The sequence below is a fragment of the Schistosoma mansoni genome, chromosome W, assembly GCF_000237925.1.
Source record: "Schistosoma mansoni strain Puerto Rico chromosome W, complete genome".
NCBI classification, from domain to species: domain Eukaryota; kingdom Metazoa; phylum Platyhelminthes; class Trematoda; order Strigeidida; family Schistosomatidae; genus Schistosoma; species Schistosoma mansoni.
In genome coordinates, this window is record NC_031502.1 from 34115411 (window position 1) to 34138103 (window position 22693).

General features: G+C 32.1%; 1 protein-coding gene and 1 non-coding gene across 2 annotated transcripts in view; both read left to right on the top strand.

Annotated features, from left to right (window-relative positions):
- The window catches only part of Smp_066050 (transcriptional enhancer factor (tef) related), a gene marked incomplete at both ends in the record, with an annotated part of 23079 nt that extends 2184 nt beyond the window's left edge, over positions 1–20895 (top strand). The window contains 7 exons of the mRNA XM_018789459.1: positions 9414–9689; positions 11167–11306; positions 12709–12864; positions 14815–14873; positions 17918–18008; positions 19944–20090; positions 20788–20895. Of these exons, the coding sequence (XP_018654900.1) occupies positions 9414–9689; positions 11167–11306; positions 12709–12864; positions 14815–14873; positions 17918–18008; positions 19944–20090; positions 20788–20895 (977 nt within the window). The remainder of the gene's footprint in view (positions 1–9413; positions 9690–11166; positions 11307–12708; positions 12865–14814; positions 14874–17917; positions 18009–19943; positions 20091–20787) is intronic.
- A 1382-nt stretch (positions 20896–22277) lies between these two features.
- On the top strand, positions 22278–22344 carry Smp_tRNA_01669_Pseudo_TTG.1.1. Its single transcript has one exon. It is a non-coding gene (tRNA).
- The last annotated feature ends 349 nt before the right edge of the window (positions 22345–22693 follow it).

The following is a 22693-nucleotide window of genomic DNA, read 5'->3' on the forward strand; positions in this document are numbered from 1 at the left end:
TCAAACGGTTAAAACCAGAATTAAATCCTCTCCGAGTTTGTAAAAGCAAATTGTTATAGAGTCAACCAAATTGTAACTACCCAGTACTACCCAGTTATTAATCAATCTGTAACACATGTTATATCTCGCGAGGCGGGATCGTGGATGACCACTGCTAAGGAGTTCCACAATAGGACGAAACGGCCTTCCAGTGCTTCCAGGTTTTCTATGGTGGTCTAGCTTCAATTGGTTCATGATCTCAACTATATAAAATTATCTTTAAAAGTTGTTTGTATTAAAATTATTAATAACATTGTCAAGTATAGTTAATTATTTATGATTGTTAGTCGGCTATACTATTCAAACTACAGTGCTGACTTTTAAGCTTAAAATCAATTATTGTTATACTACTTATTATTTATACCGTTCAAGATTTACCACAAGTAGAGCTTTATCAAAAAAAAGCTTTTTATGTTGGAAATTATTTATTCAATATTCAGTTTATGTATAGAATTCTGCTTAGCAACATTTCAAATTTATGTAGCCATTGTGTAATGTTATCAAAAATAGAATTAATAGTCAGTATTAAAAAGATGATCGAATGATTAACAATGTCTGACTAGTAATGTTGAAGTAAGATATTTAAAATCAGGAAAATTCCAGAAGGATTTTATCAGAATTATTAAACATGGAAAATGCACCAAAGTACAATGAAACGAAAATGACAATTTATAAGAACTCTCGTCTAAATTAGAACGAATAGTTTCACAGTATTTGAGCGCCGAGTTGATGTAAGACATTAAATAGGAATAATATATTTGTAAAATCTCAGCGAATGAATTTGTAGTAAATCCAACGTTTCGCCTGGCAATCTGGTCCAAGCTTTTTCAAGGAATTATAATCAAACATTAAAATTATCGAATATAAATAGGTACATGGTTCTCCGAGTTCATTATACACTGAATAGGTCATCCAATCAATGTTAACAAAAAGTCTAAACTAGGTATGTTTAAGAGATATGTGATGTGAAGTGATGAGTGTTCATATAACATATTGTGATGTGAAGTGATGAGTGTTCATATAATATATTGTATTCCAGAGTCTAGAAAACTTACAGGTAAAGTAATTCATATAGAGAGAAGATCTAGAATATGTTTGTTTGGCTAAAGACAAGGAGTTACGAATGTCGTAATGTGAAGCTTTAGCATATTGAATCGCCTGGCTGGATGTGAAGGAGAGTTTGTTAAGTATTTTGAAAAAGAAGATAAGGTTAAGTTTGAGTCTCCTCTTCCATAAAGGGTCAAGCCCTAGTTTACTACACCTAGAATTATATGTCAAGACACTATCAGTTCCAAGAGTACGAAGTGTAAATCGTCTCTGTACTGATTCCAGTCTTAATTTATCCTTTATGCGCGTGCTACTGAGGAGAAACGCGCAGTATTCGAGCAGTGGTCGAACACAGACTTTGTACATTAGAATACGAGACTCGCTGTTATGAAAATTTCGAGTTATGTAACCTATAAGGCGTTGAGACTTGGAAGTTTGTTTCATTATCTGTTCAGTAAACGACAAGTCGTCGGAGTACCTAAGTCCTAGGTCTACTACTGTGTGTAACCTAGATAACACTTCACCATTTATGGTAAGACCGACGTTGAGTGATGTATCACCGAAGCATAACCATCCACATTTAGCTGTATTAAGCTCCAGTTGCCATTTCGAGCACCACTGTGCTACCTTGTTAAGCTCCGTGCTGATACAATTTTGAATATTGCTCAACTCATGTGGAGAAAATGAGTACACCACCTTAAGATCGTCTGCATACAAAAGGGACTTACCCTCACTAAAACACTCACAAATATCAATAATGAAAACTAGAAAGAGCAAAAGACCTAAGACACTACCCTGAATTACCCCACTTCTAACAGGGACGGCATTCGACAATGAAGAGTTCATTTTAACTATTTGATGTCGATTGCTGAGGAAGGAATCAAACCAGGCTAGTAACGGGTTTTGGACCCCATAAGATGCGAGTTTACCTATGAGAAGTTGGTGGTTGACCATGTCGAAGGCCTTAGAAATGTCCAGGTATAGCACTAATACTAGATATCCTTGGCTACGAAGAGAATAGACTAAATTAAAGAAGTCAAAATGACATGTCATACAAGATCGATTTTTAAGAAATCCATGTTGCGAATCATCAATAAACTGTTCAGTCAATAAATAGTTGGATAGTTCGTCACTAATAATTTTTTCCATAATCCTAGAGATAACTGGAGTAATATTTATTGGCCGATAGTTGTTCATGTCAGTCTTATCTCCGGATTTGTAACGTGGTATGATGTACGCGGTTTTCCAACGGTCAGGATAAGAGCCTGATTCTATAGAGAGAGTAAACAGCTTAAGGAGAAGAAGTGGAATATCTGGACCACCATATTTGTAGAGAAATGATGAAATCCCGTCTACTCCGTGACCTTTCGAAACCTTGAGGTTATTTATAACCTTACTTATTTTCAGACATGTGAAGGAGATAGATTTAATTGAGTTACCAGTCATGCATATAACTCTAGAAACAGAGCCATTTATGGATTCTTTGCCATTTGCAAAATTACCACTGAAAAGGTCTGCTATAGTTTTTGGGTCATATATAAAACCATTATTATGCAGGATGCCTGGTATATCAACCTTTTGAGTTAATTTAGCACGTTTATTGTAAAGGTGGATTAGGTTTTGCACTTTTGAGTTAGTACTTAGTGCTAATAGCTCTTCATTGATGGCTTTTAACCTATGTTTCTCTTTTATTTGGTTAAAAATTATTGTTATTTGTGTGACTGCCGTGAAGTCGTTAGATTTAAAATAACGTTTCTTTAGGCGTCTTAGTTTGTTACGATATTTAGCTGGTATATATAATTCGTAAGGTTTACTAATCCTGTAAGACTTAATTGGTGCACAGGAGTCTAGACAAGAGTTAACAATCAAATAGAATATGTTGATGGCATCTGTCAGACTATTACATGAGAAGAATTCATCCCAGTCTGAGAGTTTGATCAGTGAGCGCAAGAGGTCCCAGTCTGCATGCTTATAATCTCTATAATTGCAGGTTCTTTGAATTGGTCGGTTGTAGGAGGGATAGATGGGGAGAGCACAAGCTACTATCCTATGATCACTGCTTTCAAACTCGTTGTATATTTGTACAGATAGGGGAATGATATCTCTACTAAATATTAGATCAAGTGTATTATCACCCCTTGTTGGGGTACGAACCCACTGTGACCAGCAGTACAGATTAAGGATTGATAAAAATTCATCATTGCTTGACTGACAACTACCGGTACTCCAGTTAACCCCAGGATAATTAAAATCGCCAGTGATAATCTTAGCACTGAAGTTTAGAGTAGATGCGTGTATAAATGCATTGATAATAAGATCATTCAAATTATCAGTACTATCAGGAGCTCTATATATACAACCTAGGAGTGGACTATGATTTAGGGTATTGATTGATACATCCCGAAAGCTATTTGCAGCACGTTTGGTGAATCTTTTTTAATCCACATAAAACTGTTCTTTTGGTTTTGTTGTGGTGTGGATATGTGATAGTGCACCTACTTTGTGATATTTTATATATAGATCTTCCCCAACAACCATATTCACTGACTTTTACTCAAAATCAAATATAAAATTAACCTTGATCCGTTTTCTCCTTTAACATTTTTCCATAAAACTTGTGTACTGTAAGTAAATGTTAAACTATTTGTATACTGCAATTGTCTTCATATTTATAAATACATTTCGCTGTGGTTTTTGCATTAAATCTGAGACTTTTTTCCAAAACATTGACCCTCTTCATGATGACCCTTTTATAAAGATTCTGAGACCAACCAAAGTACGAACTGTTCCAAATGATGTATTTCGCAGTATGATATAGCTGAATAGTAAACATAATGTATGTCACCCAAAATGTCCTTGTTCTATTAGTAGATCATCCATAATTGAAGCAAATCTATCATTGAATTTGTGATTTTATCTGTTTCTCTTATTTATTTTAACTGTTCAAACCAAGAGCGAATACCATCTAAGTGGGGAATGGAGGTTTTATTCACTGAAGATGGGAACAATATTATGTGTTTATAAATATAACGTTGTTAAAAGGGATTTACAAAGCTTAACATAATTACTACACATAGTTGCTTTGTATAATATTAAGATAAATTCTAGTATGGAGTGACAATGATATTATATATAATATGTTCACACTTTAGTTTTTTAACTGCCAAGCAAAAGTATCGCGAGATGTTTTTTAATATAAATTATTTCTACTTCAAACATGAATATGTTAATTCCGACCTAACTTCTTTTACTTAATATCTACTCACTTACTGTGTACAATTTATGCCTAACTCGGTGCTACCAAAGGAACTCAGAAGTCTAGTGCAATTATTTATATGATCTTGTAGAACTTGAGTGCATAAGATATACTACTTTGTGTTATCGATGAAAGAAGCAGTTTGTTTAAGAAGATCGTTGGTCAGTATTCCAAAGCTAGTTAAAATCCTCCACTAAATTATTGGAATCAATTTATTGTCCAGTAGCATATTTTTGCAATGCTATTAGCTTTAAAGAGATCAAAGCTCTCATTTAATTTGATTTTTTATTTTTCATAATCGGCTTTCTAGATAAATGTTTGCAAACCCTTAGAGGCTGTCTTTTTTAAATCAGTGAAGTTATTTTGACTGAAAAGGATTATTCAACAATATTCGTTGTTTAAATGCTCTCAGCTAAGAATAAATTTACATTTAGTATTAGGAGCTCTCTTTTCAACTGTTTATTTGCATACTTTTGTCTGAAATATGCTTCCTTTTATCAGTCTACGTTTTTCGTAAAACAGTTTTAAAAATGAATTATGAAAATTTTAGCAACACAATTTGAAAATCATTCCCAAATTGATCAATGTGTAAATGGCTAACGGTAATATTCAGTTAACAGTTTGTAATAGACATAAACTTATAAGCATAATCGGGTAGATACAAAACGGCAGCGTCGTCTTAACAAATGTGTTTCGTAAACTGTCTTAACCGAACATTTTTGACACAGTTGTTAATAAACCATGAAATTCATGAAAAATGTATAATCAGACCTAAAATCTTAAAGTAAAATACAATTGACAGGATGCACGCCCTGATGACTATTAAAGTCGAGTTTTTGCCAACAATTTTTTTTAGGAAAGATACTTGGAAAGTGGCATAACATCAAATGCATATGTGTTTTAAAGTGATAGCCATCACATTTTTGCCATAGAAGTTGCGTTAGGGATTTTGATCACTACAGTTCGGCTTAAGTTTCCACAACATTTCTTGCCTGTGTATTACATGGTGATTATTGTTACTATTTACAGCTGTTGCGGGTTGAGAGACCATATAATGCGTTTAGATCCTTATAGAAAACGGGCTTTTATGAAGTGACAATCATATTAGTGATCAGGACAAGTCGGGCTGTTGCACCGTTCTCAGATGTTCTATTGATTTTATACTTTGTGTCAGCCATTAAAAGCTGTTATATTTCTGGATGAAATTAGACGGAAAACTAGGTATTAGGAACTAGTATTGTTCTGATAAATGAACTGAAACGCCAGCGTCACGAAAATATAAAAAAACTAGTGCTATACCATTCCAATCCATTTACAAAATTCATATTAGCATTTATAACAGTTGGACTTATAGTTGATATATCAGTAAAATGAGAAAACTTTATGAACAGTATACTTTATTTTCAATTGACTACAAATACTTCATGACAAAAGTACTTTGTTCACCATACATTTATATGTAAATCACCTAAAATAAAATAGTAATTGCTTTATTTGAAAGTTCACTTTCTTTGTTCTAGTTAAAAATAGAAAGCACCAACTTTTAAATAGAAACTCAGTTTAACCCAATGGCAGCCTATGATATGTTGTAACAGAGGAACCGGTTTGTTTTCTTAATTTATTTGATAGTTTACTCCTATCCTACAATTTATATCCGTAAGCAATAAATTGACATCTTGAACGATTTAATTTTTTAATCCTATTTGGTTTCTGACTATGTATAACAGAGTAAGAGCTTGACAGTTGTTTGCTTACAAAATTAAAAGTTTATTAAGCTTGAAACAGGTATCATTCGACATAAATGCATTATTGCAAATTGATAAATTTCGGGACTGCTCTCACACCAGTAACCGTAACGGGTCGGTGTAAGCTATTATTGTTGTTGTTGTTCGGAATACGTACTTCATGTCCCGACCACCTTAATCAATGAGGATTCTCTACCTAATCAACCGATTTACAATTTTACATGGAACCCCATGTCTATCTTCAACATGGTTCAAAAGTGAGTGGGTCTCGTTATAAGGTGAAATCCAGTGATGAAATATGAGCGAAATATATAAAAATGAGACTAGTTTGTACTATGCTAGCTCCTAACATCTGGTTGAAAGTCTGTACAACAGTTCAGTTTTCTTGTTCTTGGAACATATCTTTTGAATCTAGCGTATTTCTGTCATGAACTAACTGTGACAGTCTTCTTATCTTCAGATCTTTATCTTGTAACAAGTGGTATTCGTAAATATACATCTTATCAGCGACAAAAAATCATCGAGGCGAATACCAGAGAAGTGGAAGTAGTATATATATATATATATATATTCTGAGTAAATTAGGTTTTGCTGTATTGAACTCCCTGTGGGTTCCCTAGAGTGTACTAATAGAAAATCACATGATAAGAAGAAAACAGATATCAAGTGCTCATTACTTTTCATTATATTTTTGTTGATGCCAGCCCATAATGAATTCTATCTATAAGTCCATTCTCATCTGAAACTTTAAGTACTTTGATACTATTAAAATTATTTGTAAACAGAATTTTAGATATTATTAATTTTAGTCTATAGAACAATTCATTTGCTTAATTAATTTATTATATAGTTGAGATCATGAGTCAATTGAAGCTAGACCACCATGGAAAACCTGGAAGCACTAGACGGCCCCCCTTCTGATAATTAATTTATATTTATCTCTTATTTCTTTATTTTTTCGGTTACTTTCCTCTTTCACGAAATTCAAAGAACAAAATCTAATTTTACTCCAACATCACACTTCTTTTTATTGTAGGGGAATAAAATAAGCTCAATATTTTTCTGAAATCATTTATCACATAGGCTGAATGACATTTTTTCTTATCAAATCAGACTATATGTACAGTCCAATTGTTTGATCTCTTGTACATATATTGGTTAACTTAACAACGAGGAAATATTCTTTGTTCACCAGTAATATATTTATAACTGTAACCCTTTTTTTTTCTTTAAATTTCTACTATTTGGTCGAATGGTTATTAAAATTGTTTTGTTTGTATGTACATAGTTCCTCTCTCTATAGATAAAGTTTCATATTTCATTACTAACAGGTTTTGAGTTAACATTAGGAGTGTGGATAAACAGACAAATTATCGATTTTGATAAAAGAGAACAAAGCTTAACAATTTTTATAAATCTGTTGATTATTTCTTCCCATTCGACATCATTTATAGTATACATAATTAAACAAACAACAAAGCTCCCAAATGACTAATTAGATAATTGTTAATCTTATTTTATTTACTTTTCTTCTTTCTGAATAAATAAATGTCTATAACTCTATTATCTTTTATTTCTGATCTAATCAATCAAATGTTATATCGGTGTTCAATGGTGTTAATTTACTAATGATTATTTTACTATTAAGATTTCGCGGTTAGGCTGGATGGATAGTATCACAAGGGGGTTTTGTGGAGATTTCAGTAATTTTATATAGCTAAGATCATGAGTCAATTGAAACTAGAACACCATGGAAAACCTGGAAGCACTGGACGGCCGTTTCATCCTATTGTGGGACTCCTCAACAGTGCGCATCCACAATCCCGCCTCGCGGGATTCGAACCCAGGACCTACCAGTCTCGTGCCAGAGCACTTAACTGATAGACCACTGAGCCAGCATCCAGCGGTGTTAATGTCTAACCTCAACCAATCCACGAATGGATGGATGGATAGTAGTTAACAGTGGAATCCAAAATGCACATTTCATTCTATTTGGGACTTGATTCCACTGTTAACCACCATTTATCTCTGATTATAATGCTTGCGAGTTAAGACGATATCGAGGCAATCTATACAGGATGCATATATGCCAATAAGAAACTGTAGTCCTATATGTCAATGGAAAGATTCATACAACCAATACATGATGAACTTTTATGTATCAGTTTATTGGTATACAATATAGTCATTGCTTTTTGTATTAGGTTGCTTCGAAAATTTTATCCATGTAACATGATCATTTGATGATTTAAAAACATAAGTTAAGCGAAGAAATGTTTCTTTTCAATTAGTTTTGAAAATCAAAATTAAAACTAAGTTGAACTTTCATAATCAGTTAATTAATATATACAGTCACAATAGAGTAGGGACATGAATTGAAATTGAATGTAACTATAAATGTTTTTGTTATCTGTGAAATTAGTGACAAGTAATTAGTAGGACGAGTGAGGCGAAAATTAAATAACAAAATTACCGAACAGATTGCGTACGATTAGATTTAGAAATTAAATTGCTAATAAAATCGAAGTTCGGAAGATTCTAAAGGAAGAAAGGTTTTAAGGCATGTGATAGTATCTACGATGAAGGTCGGGTTAGATTTATAGGCTGTATAAACTTTTTCTGTACACAAAAGTGAGGTTCTTCTGGCTTTTGTTGTATATAAGAGTCAAATTCAGGAACCATAGAATAAACTCTGAAGTTTTATTTATATGCTGACCACTATCGACTAGATAAACTTATAATAATTGGCTGGTTATGAAAATTCAACTTCGTTTTAATTTTGATTTTCCAAACGTTATATAACTAATTGATCATCATATTATTGTGTCTTCTGATCGTTTTAGTTGGTTTCATCAGACCTATTTAGTTCGTAAACATTCATACCTTGAAATGAATACAGATATATTATTTGTTTATTCACTAGACTGTGCTATCTTTGTCTATAACCTCCTTTTCCTTTGTATGTACACCGAGCACTAGTATAATTCATTGATCTACCTTGTGGTTTTATTGTATAGATATCATAAATAAATTATGTAAGAAGACTATATTCATTTGATCACCTGTGTTATCACAGAAGTCAATTGGCTACATTCTCTTCAGTGATGCCGAATTTACTAAAGCATATTTTGTTTACATGTCATTCTGTATGATTTCAGCTAACAATACTTAATACATGCCTTTGTTTCCAATTTTCTTATACGACTAAACTCTTGAACATTGTTGTTTAAACTTTTACTATAATAGGTTACTTGATATTTATTACTCATTATTCTGACATACTGTATTTCATCCAGTCATATCTTTTCTATTTTGCTAAAATACAGGACGAAATGAATTAATTGCACGATATATCAAGCTTAGAACGGGCAAAACTAGGACAAGAAAACAAGTATCAAGTCATATTCAAGTGTTAGCACGTCGACGATCAAAAGAATCGGCTGAATATCCATTCGATGATATTTATGATTCAGATTTATGTGGTTTCTCCCCATCTACAGATATTCATGAAGATACTGAGCAATCAAATTTCAATGTGGGAAATTCACATTCTAAACTAGAAAAGCATACATCATTTAGCGTTGAGACATTTTTATCTCAAGGTAAATCAATTTCTTGTTTCTATGGTTTATTCATTTCCAGTATTTTGATAATTAATTAGGTCTGGGGACTGAAATGATATGTCGCATAAACTAGAATCTCTTTACATCATAGATCTAGATCGAAACTGTTGCAAAGCATTAAGTGTTAAACAGTTATTTTATTCTTTTGTGGAAATTTTAACTAGCGGGCACGCACTACTCCATAGAGGATTAAACACAAGGCTTTCAGGTTTCACGTTCAACACGAGACCTTTAGTACGCTACATTTAAATCCAATGCTTTAACGTAATTCGTTTTATGAAATTATATAAATGGTGTTCATAACGATCGATAATATCCATGTCACTAGCACAATTGTTGAATTTCGTCCGTCACAGTATATCATGAGAAGTTCAAGAATCCATTTTGAGTTTAATCATTAGTGGGCAAACTATTATTTTAAAGACATGGGTTTCTAAAGGGTTTTGATTCTAAATTTAGTTCACATCAGAAACTGGGTTTATAAATTCAAACCCCTACATGTATAAACCTTTATTCAGTTATACAAAGTATGCTAGTGAATTAAGTTTAGTTAAACCAGTTACACATAAATTGACTTGAGTCAATGCTGGCTATATATATATATATATATATGACTTAAAAATGTTAGTGGCTGTGGTTTTGCATATTTCTGCTGTTAGTAGTATTTTAACTCATTCAATTCGTACGAACGGTATTGCTAATGCCGACTGTTTTTGTTATAATACGTCCGTTGAATGAAAAAAAACCCATAAAATTTATATTTTATTAAGTCTGTTTTGGACTATTGATATAAATGTACGAAAAATCTGGCTACTAGTTAGTAGTATAAAGCTTACTTGTAAAGTTTTATTTGAATTTATTTGATTTTACTTTGATAGTTCATTAGCATTCTATTGTGACCGACTGAAGACACAGTAGGCAAACAGAATTTAGTAAATTCCATCTACTAATTTTCAAAACATTATCCAATCCATCCCATTTATGGTGGGTGCAAGATTACTCCTCTTTTTAGCCGAATCAATGATGGACACATTTATAAGAACCAAATCCTTTAATAAGTACAAGATAGAAGATTTTGAGATCGATTCGCGTTTGCAGGGTTGTGGATATATACTGCAATGGATTTCCGAAATGGCCATTCAGTGCTACCAGGTTTTCAGTGGTTATCTAAATTTGATCGATTCGTGATTTCAATGAGACTATAATAAGTATTTTCTTCCAACTAGGAAAATCCCATTTTACAGCATACCTGTATTGTAAGCTATTTCTAAAATCCCACAAAACGATATGTAAAAATAATTTGTAAGATTTGGAATATTTGAGATATTCATAGTTCAGTTATTTATTATGTACAATATTGTAGATAATGGCTTCATTAATATTTTGTCGAAAGCTAAATAACTCTCATTACTTTTGATTGTTTTGTCTTAATTTATTTTACAAAACCAACTTCCAGTCACTTCTCCTGAATGTATAGATTTGAAGAAACTAACTATTCTCAATCAATTAGGCATTATTCAAACGGATGAAATACACCTTATGTATTATGATGTATACATGTGTAATTCTGCTCAGGCTCATCATTCTACGAATGAAGTAAGCATCATTTATTACATTTATTAATATTTATTTACATAAACTATTGTATTTAAGAGACTTTTTTTTCAATTATTATCCATGTTATTTTTCCCGTGAATATTTGACAAAAAAATCGGATTGATTGTATATCGACATTTCTAATATATGATGTATTATGACTGTGTGTTTCCTACTAGTTAACGTTTTTTTAGAAAGGTTGTTTTCCACAGAATTGAGTTGCTGACCCCATGCCCAACCTTCCTTCTTTATCCGGGATTTAGACCAACAGTAACCCTAGAAAAGCTATAGGCAGAGTTTACTGTGTTTAATATTCATATTTTCATAAAGAGAGTCGACGAGTGATAAACAAATCAACACATGAGTGAAAACCGATCTAAAATATGGCCAAAGCAATGCATTTTTATAGCTATTTATCATTTTAACGGATCAAATAGTGAATAATCATTTTTATACGTCAGGTTTTTCTGTATACATTAATTTGATTAATTCTGTTCCATCTATGTATATATATACTACTAATTAGTAGTGAATTCTTCTAGTCATTAAAATCCTTCCCATTTAAAGAAAATACAAAACAACAATAAAAATCAGTTGAACTTGACTGTTTATCGATGTTTATGAGCCTACTGAAGCAAATTGTTGGCGAAATTCTTGTTAGCCACAAGTCCTATCGTTCAGAACTTCAATTATGGTACCATGAGGTCTTTAAGAGGTATCAGTTGTATATTGACTTTCATATTTATTTTATATTTCTGCACTTTGGTTACCCAATCGTAAACAAAGTTAGGATTCAGGCCATTTAGTCCTTATTATTTCTGTTGATTAGGTAGCTATTCTAATCACTAATCCTCGTTAGGCGAAATCCTCGATAACAATGAAACAGAGTTCCAGGAATTTTTTTAAAGCGTATCTGTAACTTAAGAAAAACTTATATGTTGCAATCTGATACAGTGCTATCAAACCTTTTGCCTTTTGATTAGTATCCTTATATTTCCATGTTGGATAATCAGAAATGTCTTCCTATTATGGTTGCTTGTAGATCTCATCTGGGACCGAATGCAGAACTTCTAGGTCTCGTGCAGAACGCCTAGCCTCTAGATTATTAAGCCGTCCTACAACAGATTGTATTTATAACTCAAATTAATTCGTGAACTATCTATCCAGTGCTTTATTGTTTTTAATGGTGTTTCAACTAAGCTCAGTCTTTGATGTAAAAGTAAAAGAAATATCTTAACTCACTATGTTGCTAGTAACTTTTATTAATGCTTCTTTTGAATTGTGATACTTCAGTAGTTTTGGATTACAGGTATATGTGGAATTGAAAATTATCCAAATCAGGAATATAACCAAATTTTAAGGGTGAAATCAAATGTTTTAATTTATTCATTATCTTTTTCAGCAAGCCTTGATTGTACTTAACTCATCCTCACTAATTAGTGTAGTTCACTCCCAAATGGATTCAAATCAATCTGATATTATACCTCAACATATTGATATAAATTGGCCGCATATTCTTAGAAATCAACCTGATAAATGTTTTATTATGAATTTAAGGGTAAGTTTCATGCTTCTTTGGCTTATTTATAACTACATACAGTAAATCATAGTACTAAAATGTTTTTGATTTAGCTTGTTTGCCCTCTTTAATACCAGAAGTAATTCTTTCGAATAATGTTGTACTTTGTATGTCATATTTTGTATCTGTTGGTAACAGATAATTTGAAATATCCAGACTATGCGAAAAATGTCACAAACAAATCAGTTACTGTTGTTTAAAAAGTTTAAAATTGGTTACAAATATGATTAGGGGATTTCTGACAAATAATTGATGATTCGTATGGTTTTAAAACAACTGTTTAAGTTTAAAAAGAAAACAACAACTGAGTATTTCAGCATTTTGTAAATTTGTCAGAGATTTTCAACGACTTATTATTCCTATAAAAATGTCTAGTCTCTAAAATTCTGGATATTTAACAAAAAACAAACAAACATGAACTGATGTTAACTTTCTAGCATTCTCCATAATGTTGTCGTTGTACAATAAATAAATTTTTTCTATCAGTAACACATTTATAAGCAAAGATGGATAGTGGCTAGCAGTGGAATCCAGGACGCGCGTTTCGTCCTATTTGGAACTCGTCAGCTGGATGTACCTGCATCTCAGAGTTGATGTTCATTCTGGGACTCGAACCCCGTACCTTTCGCTTCAAACGCCATCGCGCTATCCAAACAAACAATACCAAGTGAATTTAAACCTCACCCCATTGCACAAGCAAGTGGCTACCAGGACTCAATAGCTCAGTAGATAACGCGATGGTGTTTGAAGCAAACGGTACTGGGTTGGAGTCCCGGAGTGAACAACAACTCTGAGATGCAGGCACATCCAGCTGACGAGTCCGAAATAGGATGAAACGCGCGTCCTGGATTCCACTGCTAGCCGCTGTCCATCTTTGCTTACAATGCTTATGAATTACGACTATGTCGAGGCATTACGCACAGTATGCACATATGCCAATAAGAGACTGATCAATTGCAGTCCTAAACATCAATGGGAAGATTTAAACATACAATACTAAGTGAATTTAAATAACACATTTAGTTTGTAGAGTACAGTTTGCACCATTCAATACAATTTAGAAAATTCAATATACATACGCTTACTTAGATTTATAGTTAGTAATAAAAGTAGTCACTATGTGTTTCAGTTAAGCATTTATTATTATTTTTTAAATTATATTAGGTTTTTGTTCCTATTGAACATTTAATTACACTGATTCTTTGTTTAAATTATAGTGAAAGTTTGTTTTTTAAAAAAACCGTATATTTAACATTAAACCAATCAACATACCCTATGAATATATGATAACAATAACTATTTTTATTATGCAACTAACAATCAATGAAGATTTAAAGCACATTTGTGGGATTATCTCTCTATGTATACAAATACAAATAGTATCAAAGATAATGTGGGAAATACCCTGTATAATAATAATAATTCTACAATTAGTTTGCTGCTGGTTCTTTTTAGCATGATTCGAAAGTCAGTCAACAAATAATATTGAGATGTTTGAGAATGTTTGCATTTTAGAATGACGATTCTAAAGGTGCTGTGTTTTTTGGTCTGCGTGGTCTATTCTTAGAGCCATGATCTTATGCTTAAATCTTTTGATTTTCATTCACCAAGTCACAGGTTCGAATCCTTTTGCATCTACTTTGGTTTGGGTAGTCAAATAGGATCACTAACCCTCGTACTTAGAGTGTGGCTCGAAAGCAAATATATAAGTCGGTACGTGGTAGATAAGATTAAAATACACGAAAAAAACATCCAGTTCAAAGAATATAACATCTTCAAAAATGAGAGAATCTATTTAGAAAAAAATTAATGAAGACATTATTATACTGTTGTTTGAAGATTCTTTGTTATTGTTACCATTGAAAATGTAATAAATCCAAAACAAAAGAGTATCTAATCCTCAAATTGTATTGTTTAATTAATTTGCAGATTGATTTACCAGATGCTAACCATTTAATTTGTAATCCATTTTTATCCACAACAATTATGTAAGTTATTGTTTTGGTTAAATTTGTCGCTTTGATTTTCTCTATTTTTTTTATGATTTAACAAATAAATGTACACAGTTTCTTTTTTTAAACTATGATGTTTTAATTTAGTTCGCAATGGTTTGAAGTATCCCGTCATTCATAATTTGACTAAGTTTGGATCAGTTTTAGTTGATATTTGTGCACCATATGCAGATTGACTTGTTTTATCCATTATTTCACGCGTTAGAATAGATGGAATGTGACTAGCAGTAGAATAATCCAAGATATTCGTTTTATTCTGTTTGGAACTCGTTCTCTATAAATAGAATTTCATTATGAAAAAAAATAGTTGAACTCAGGTGCATCCAGGTAATTAATCTCAAATAGGATAAAATGCGTGTCATGGACTCCATTACAAACCACAATCCATCTATTTCATTATGCTTCTAGTTATGTAAAAAAAGTCACCACTATTGTTCAGGATTGTTTTTTGTACTTAGTAGTGCTGTAGTGAAGAGTAAATACAATTCTATCTCAACAGGTTGGTTTAAGAAGACCATATATTGGTCAACTTTTTTTAAATAAACAGACATGATAACAAAAATGATTTACATAGAATTTTTTTCTTTTTAATGAAAGGATTTAGTTTCAGGATCTTATGCAGATTGACACTTTATATATATTCAATGTTTATCGCTCATAAAACGAACAATCAAGGAATACTGATCATTACTAAATTTTTATTCTATCTCTTTTATATCCCTTTTAATTCACTTTCCTCTATAGTAAACACTAGCTGGCATTTTAGATAGGGAATACAAATAAAAATTACCTATTTCCAAATAATTCATACCAATTTCTTATGTAATATATCTTATTACATTCTACTTCTGTTTCTCTTACTCTTACATTTTGAATTGTGAATATTCAAAGTGTATTAGCTTCTCTCTTCAACCTTGCAGTGACTTGTTTACCAAAAAGCGATTTGCTGATTAGTAAGAATTGACAATAGTCTTGTAATACACTGATAATCACAAATCAATGAGCTTTTGGATAGTTGTTTCATCGTAAAGTGAAACTTCTCAGCGGTATACATCTACGACTTTATAAAAATCGAAACCAAGGTCTTCAAGTTTTGCATCGAGTGTTTTAACTTCAGATCGCTGAATTTGAAACCAAGAATTTGTTGTCCAAGTTAACTTACATAATAATAATAACAATACCACAGTACATCTACAGAAGTTAGTTGATCGACTGTATGACTATAACATGTACTGTTAAATTTAAACCGATAAAATGAATACTACTTATTCTAATGGTTATAATGACTATTTTCGTAAGTAATGCTCAAAAGTTTTCATTGTATTCTAATCATGGGCAAGACAGATTTAGATTAAAAGCTTTTACACAGTAATTTCATCAGACTTGCCATTCAATATATTCCAAGACATCTGTGTATTTACAATAGTGGTTATTACTACATATATATTTTCCTTCGTTGTATATACAACCGTCACCAGATGAAATCAGTTAAGAAATTCAATTGACAACGTTTCTTTTTTTACTATAAATCAGTATAAGGTGACCAATTTATAAGAGTCATGGAGAGGTGGTAGTTACCGACTATTTGTTGAAGAAGTGTTCATCAGCGTATGTTATGAACCTTGAAAATAAATATTCTCACAAATCAATAGCTAATATCATCTTAAAATTACCGAGAAAGTTATAAATATTAACTGTTACACCTGTATAAAGAATAACGTTGAGTCCTCAGATAAAAATTCAATCATTCTATCGTCTGATTAACCTTCAATATATAATCATCTAAAAATCAATAATATACGTATAGTACAAAAAAGAACAACTGAAAAATGAGTGTTAGAGATCACGGACCACTCTAAGTTAGGCAACCATCTTGCGATGGGTATCTGAAAGCACTGGATAGCTTTTTCGTCCCAATTCGAGACTCCACAGCAATGCTCATCCGCAACCTCACTACCGAGGATCAAACCTAGGAACTTCCTCTTCCGCGCGAACTTTTCTACTCTCCTAAGCTGAGGTCCAGTGGTGTTTAAGTCTAACTTCAATCAATCCACAATATTGCACGATCATATTCAATTGTCTTTGGTAGTTGCCTTTCTCATACCCGATATCGTTGGATTCCGTCGACCACGGCTTCTCATTATAATGAATGTTATAAAGCATAGATAATTATTTTTATTTCGAAAAAATGTTAAAAGTTATTAGTAATAAATTTCATTTTTAGTATTGATATTGCATTTAACCGGTGATATTGTTTCTTAAGATTATTATTATTTGACTTCTGTTTAGTCATGGTATTTTTCGACGAAAAAATATATCTCGGACTAATTCAACAATGCTAATTTGAGACATTTAAAATATTGAAAACAATTTATTCGTCTTATAAATTTTGCTATTATTGTAAGAAGATGGAGTAGATCTAAAGAATGTGATGTGTTTGTAAAATACATTTCGAACAGTTTCGTTATACATATACTTGTCAGAATATTAGTATATGAAAACTGGAAAAGGTTAATTAGATAAAAGGTCGAATAAACATAAGGTGATAATTGGAAATAAAGGAATGAGGGTAATGTAATACATTATGGGAAGAAGTAGAAGTTGTTACATCACTGTAGGCTTTAAAATGGATTAAAAATCACCAGGACAAACTCAAAGTTGGGATAAATTGTCTTCATACGCATAAAAGAGGTTTGAGTTTTCCACTGGCCAAAACTTCTAAAAACTTAAAAATTCACTTAAAAATCTTTCGAAATCGTTTTAAGGTCTATCCAATGACCTGCTTCACTTACATGCTCCCTTTTAAGAAGCCCTTATTCAGTGACCTTTATTAGTTTTGAAATATAAATGTTTTGACAAGTATTTGACCAGATTGTTCGGATATATTTAGCGCAGGTAAAAGTAACATTTTTCAGATCAACCCCATCTCATTACAGTAGGTAATATCTAAAGCAATTTATTTATTTTAGTGATAAAATTGTATGTTTTTCTTTTTATTCTCGTACTGTTGTATTAAATAGATTCAAGGGTACTTGTTCTAGAAAAAAATCTCTAAAATTGTCTACAAAAATTTTCACATTCAACCAACTCATCACAGAAACAGAAACTAATGTAAGTTTATGTCAATTAATTTACGATAATTAAAAATAATCTGTTTTTATTACATTTTATCAAGTTCTTTTTCAGCAGACCAGTGTTTAGATGAATTCACTAGCTTAGTGGATGATGTGTTGATTTTTAAATGAAAGTTATTGGGTTTGAATTCGCGTGCGCACACCAATGCTAGAACCCAGAGATATTTGGGTTACAAGTCCTGAATGTGAAGAAATGCGTGTTCTTATTTCCTTTACTGGCTGAGATCCATCTGTATTTATTATGACCAGAGATGGATAATGGCTAGCAGTGGAATCCAGGAAACGCGTTTCGTTTTACTTGGGACTCGTCAGCTAGATTTGCCTGCATCCCAGAGTTGATGTTCACTCCGGGTCTCAAACCCAGTGCCGTTCTCTCCAAACACCATCGTGTTATCCACTCAGCTACTGAGTCCTGATAGCCAATGGGGTGAGGTTTAAATTCACTTGGTATTGTATGTTTGAATTTTCCCATTGATGTTTAGGACTTCAATTTAAACGGAACGCGCGTACTGGATTCCACTGCTGACTACTATCCATCTTTGCCTATAATACCAATGATCTTTTTAAAAAAACTATGAAATATACCTTTGGTCTTATCCAGGTACTATGGCTGCTTTGATGACCGTACAACACAAACGATGTTATCAGAGAAATATATTAGTATGAGTAGGTACAAGGAACAGAGTACTACCACTTCTGCATAGGCCAGTCCATGGCGTGCAATTAACTGATGTGCGTTAGTTGTCCTTGACCTTAACGAAGATCGGTGAACGGTTCGACATTAAGAGACCCAACCACCAGATGATTTGGCTAGAGCTCAGTGACATTTTACTGTCCTTACAAGATATTTGCAAATTAAAACAAAGCTTTTGAAAATTTTTTTGTTCTATTATGATTAATTCAATAAAGGTCAATGGATTTTAATTCCTTCTTTGAAAAATGTAGCTAACTGTTTAAATGTAGATGACTTTGTAGTTTCATCAGTAATTTTTGTATTTTATGATAAATTTTCCAAGTTTTACTGATTAAGTATCATTGGAATTTAGAAAAAAGAAATAGTTGTTATAACTTGTGCCGGCAATTGTTATATCTTGTACCCGCCTATTAGAGAGCAGTGAATTATCCATCGGACCAGTGACCCACGAAACCCGTACGAGCAGTCTAGATCACTTGTCGGTCCTGCTATCTACCTAGCCCAGCCAGTTAAGTCTGGAACACCAATAACAGCCTCTGCAATATGAATTATTTATTTCAAGCATACTGGGTTTATATACCAAACAGACAGACCACATCGTACCATAAAATAGAAAATAATATTTGTACAAGACTGAACCCAAAGTGGCTCTAAATGTAGGGAACCGTAATTAATGGACTGGGGATAACTTAAGAATGGTAAATCGTATGATAATAGTCTATGGGTTAAAATAAAGCTTATAATAAAAGGAACATGAATATGAATAGTAAAGTTACTTAACAATTATACAACAGGAAATATACATATCGTGTTGGTTCATAAATAGCCCTCAAAAGGTACCATTCATAATTATCTTCGGGATACAACAGTAGTCAATTTAATTGTTTTTCACAATTGAAATTTTTATATGAAGTTATCTGAATTGGAACGAATAGTTTGATAATAGTTAGGGGCTGAATTAATGAATTACATTAAAAAGGTGATTTCATACTCAAGATTAATAACATGATAGGATGATTTGTTGAGTATACAGTTCGTTTATGAATCATATTTTGATATTTGATTATTCCATTGAAAAAGCTCCGATCAGACTACCAAGCAAAATATTTGATACATTTTGATTTCGGTAATGAGATGTTTATAAATTCCTCTAGTTAGTTCTAATATCTATTTCATTGTTTTCTTATTTCTTCCAAAATTTCAATTTTCCCTGTTTAGCTAAAATTATTGGAAAATAATCAAGAAAATATTTATATTAGTCAACGAAAACTGGAATCATACCTTACAGAATTATTGACAAATCTTTCGAAATTAGATTCTGAAGAACTTATAAATTTAGCTTTGGAAAGTACTTATTTATTACAGGTAATGCATAAAAATGAATTTATATACATATACATTAGTTGAGTTTTAAAGTGACTGGTTTAACATGTAAGTCAGATTCGTAACAGACTAATCTCAGTTATGACCACTAAGATCTGAAGGTTCTGTGTCGAATCCCCGGTGATGGTATGCACTTTTTAGTAATCCTGCATTAGGATGAGATAGCTGTCTAAATTTCCACGACTCTCAATGCTTCATCAACTGAGATCAATGTGCGATGAATATATATATATATATATATATATATATATATAACTGAAGATCTGTGGGAATACAAGGAATAGACTAAGTTACCTAATGTTGCGAACCATTGATGGAACCATTGATGGGAATTCTCGTTCAAATTGGAACCAAAAAATTTAGACCTGTTAACATGTCTTAATCTAATAGTAGACGAATTAATGGGTTGATATCATGTCTTGATGTGGTCACTTCTGGCTTTCTTCATACTAACATCATAAATTGTGCATCATTTTAATTCATGGCAATTCATATGTTAAACAGGTAAATAGTCATAACAAAAAAAATCGAGTTCGGAATGAAGAGTTTCTGAACGTGTTTATTACTAATAGTTTTGAAGTTCAATATAAGTCCATATAATCCAACTTGTCCCCAACTTTTCTATAACTACTTACTTTAATTCTAAGATATCATTTCTTTTTTATTCATCAACTTTTAGCTTGTATATGATGATGAAACTAATCGTCCAATAATTGGATTTACTATACTATTAAATATATCAAGAGTTGATCATTCAAAACCACATCAAATAATTTGTTTTTCATAATTTGTTTCATTTTGTGTTTGTAATGTAATGTTGTTTTTTATTCTTTCTTACAAACTATAATACATCTATCAATCTTATGTGTCGTATATCCATTTAATAATAAAATCTTATCCTAATATATTGAAAAACTTTATATTAATACGTTACTTTTTCTCGAATTATCTTTTAATCTTCAAATCGATTTATAATATTATTACTTAATCATAATGTTTTACTTCATTTATCCATGAAATTACATTTTAATATGTAAGTTTACTATATATAAACCAACAGAATTATTAACAAATATATTTACTTCTTTTGTTTGAAATTTTTTACGATGACCTGAAACAATAATGACGAATGAAATTGATGTATAACGAAAGTTTTACATAATAGTGTGGTGTGGGTTACTGATATCCATATAAGTAGTATATGGTGGTGGTCGGGCATTGAATGTATTTCAGTAGAAGATCGATAAGGAGAGAACATGAACGGCACGCAATCGGTACGAAAATGCATGAACAATTATAATCGGAAACTATGAACGGATATTTCCAGAAGAAATAGTCAAATTCAGACAATTGATTGTTATTTTGCAAATTAATTGTTCACTATAGGGTTTTCATATTTTATTGAGATATTCTGTAATGTTGTGCTAAAAGACATTCGATTGTCCCCATTCGTGTTCTTGTTCACTACAATAGCACTCACATTGTTAAAATGTTCCTAGTGAATTTAAGTCACTTTGAGGTTTTAAAATTTAGGGGTGGGGTGCTCATTTTGATCGGTTCTCTGAGCAAGTTTTCCTTGATGGAAGGTTTTATCATTCGATTTCATCATAATTTGTATCGAGGAACTATTGATGCTCTTTTAAATTAGACTGATCTGACTGGTTCGAATTTTGGAGAAGATTCTTAGGAATATGTCTTGATCCTTAGATGACTGTAACTAATCGATATATCAGCTGAAAAGCATTTATGTAAGACAAGTCTACTCGTTTTTATGATTCATCACAAGTGCATGCATTATCAAGGCATCTTAATAGGTTTCAAACGTAAGAGTTGAGATATAATTCGCCCTAATCCACTCCATTGTTAACGAACTCAGAGAGAGGTTTCATGAATTTTGAGATCCTTAGTAAAAAAAGATGAAATTGTCCGTATGTTAAATGTAAAAACACCTTGATAAATGTTTTTGTTCATAGTTTACTTAAAACTTTTTGTCGTTCTCGATAGCTTTCATTGTTTTTGTCTCAAAGACAACCTTAGCCTCATTATCTCTATCTACTAGTAATTCCTTTATACTTTTTGTTATTTATTGTTTGTTTGGGAAGATCCAAACAAGCAATACTAAGTAAATTTCAACTTCACCCCATTGTACAAGCAATTGGCTATCAGGACTCAGTGGCTCAGTGGATAACGCGATGGAGTTTGAAGCGAAAGGTACTGGGTTCAAGTCCCAGAGTGAACATCAACTCCGAGATGCAGGTGCATCCAGCTGACGAGTCCGAAATAGGACGAAAAGCGCGTCCTGGTTTCCACTGCTAGCCACTATCCATCTTTGCTTATCCTTACAAAAAATGTTCATTACATTGTCCCTTGCTCAAAATGTGTCGGGTTAATCGTGAGAATTTGCATATTGAGCGACCCTTACAATATACTCTGACCATCATATCAGCATACGTTGAAGCAGACGATAATCACTTTGGACTCATGAATGTAGGTCCTTAGTATACTGGAAATGAAGGGAATGGTGTGGCCGCTTAACTTCAGTAATTACATATCAAAGTCACACAATTCTTTAAGCACCTCGAACT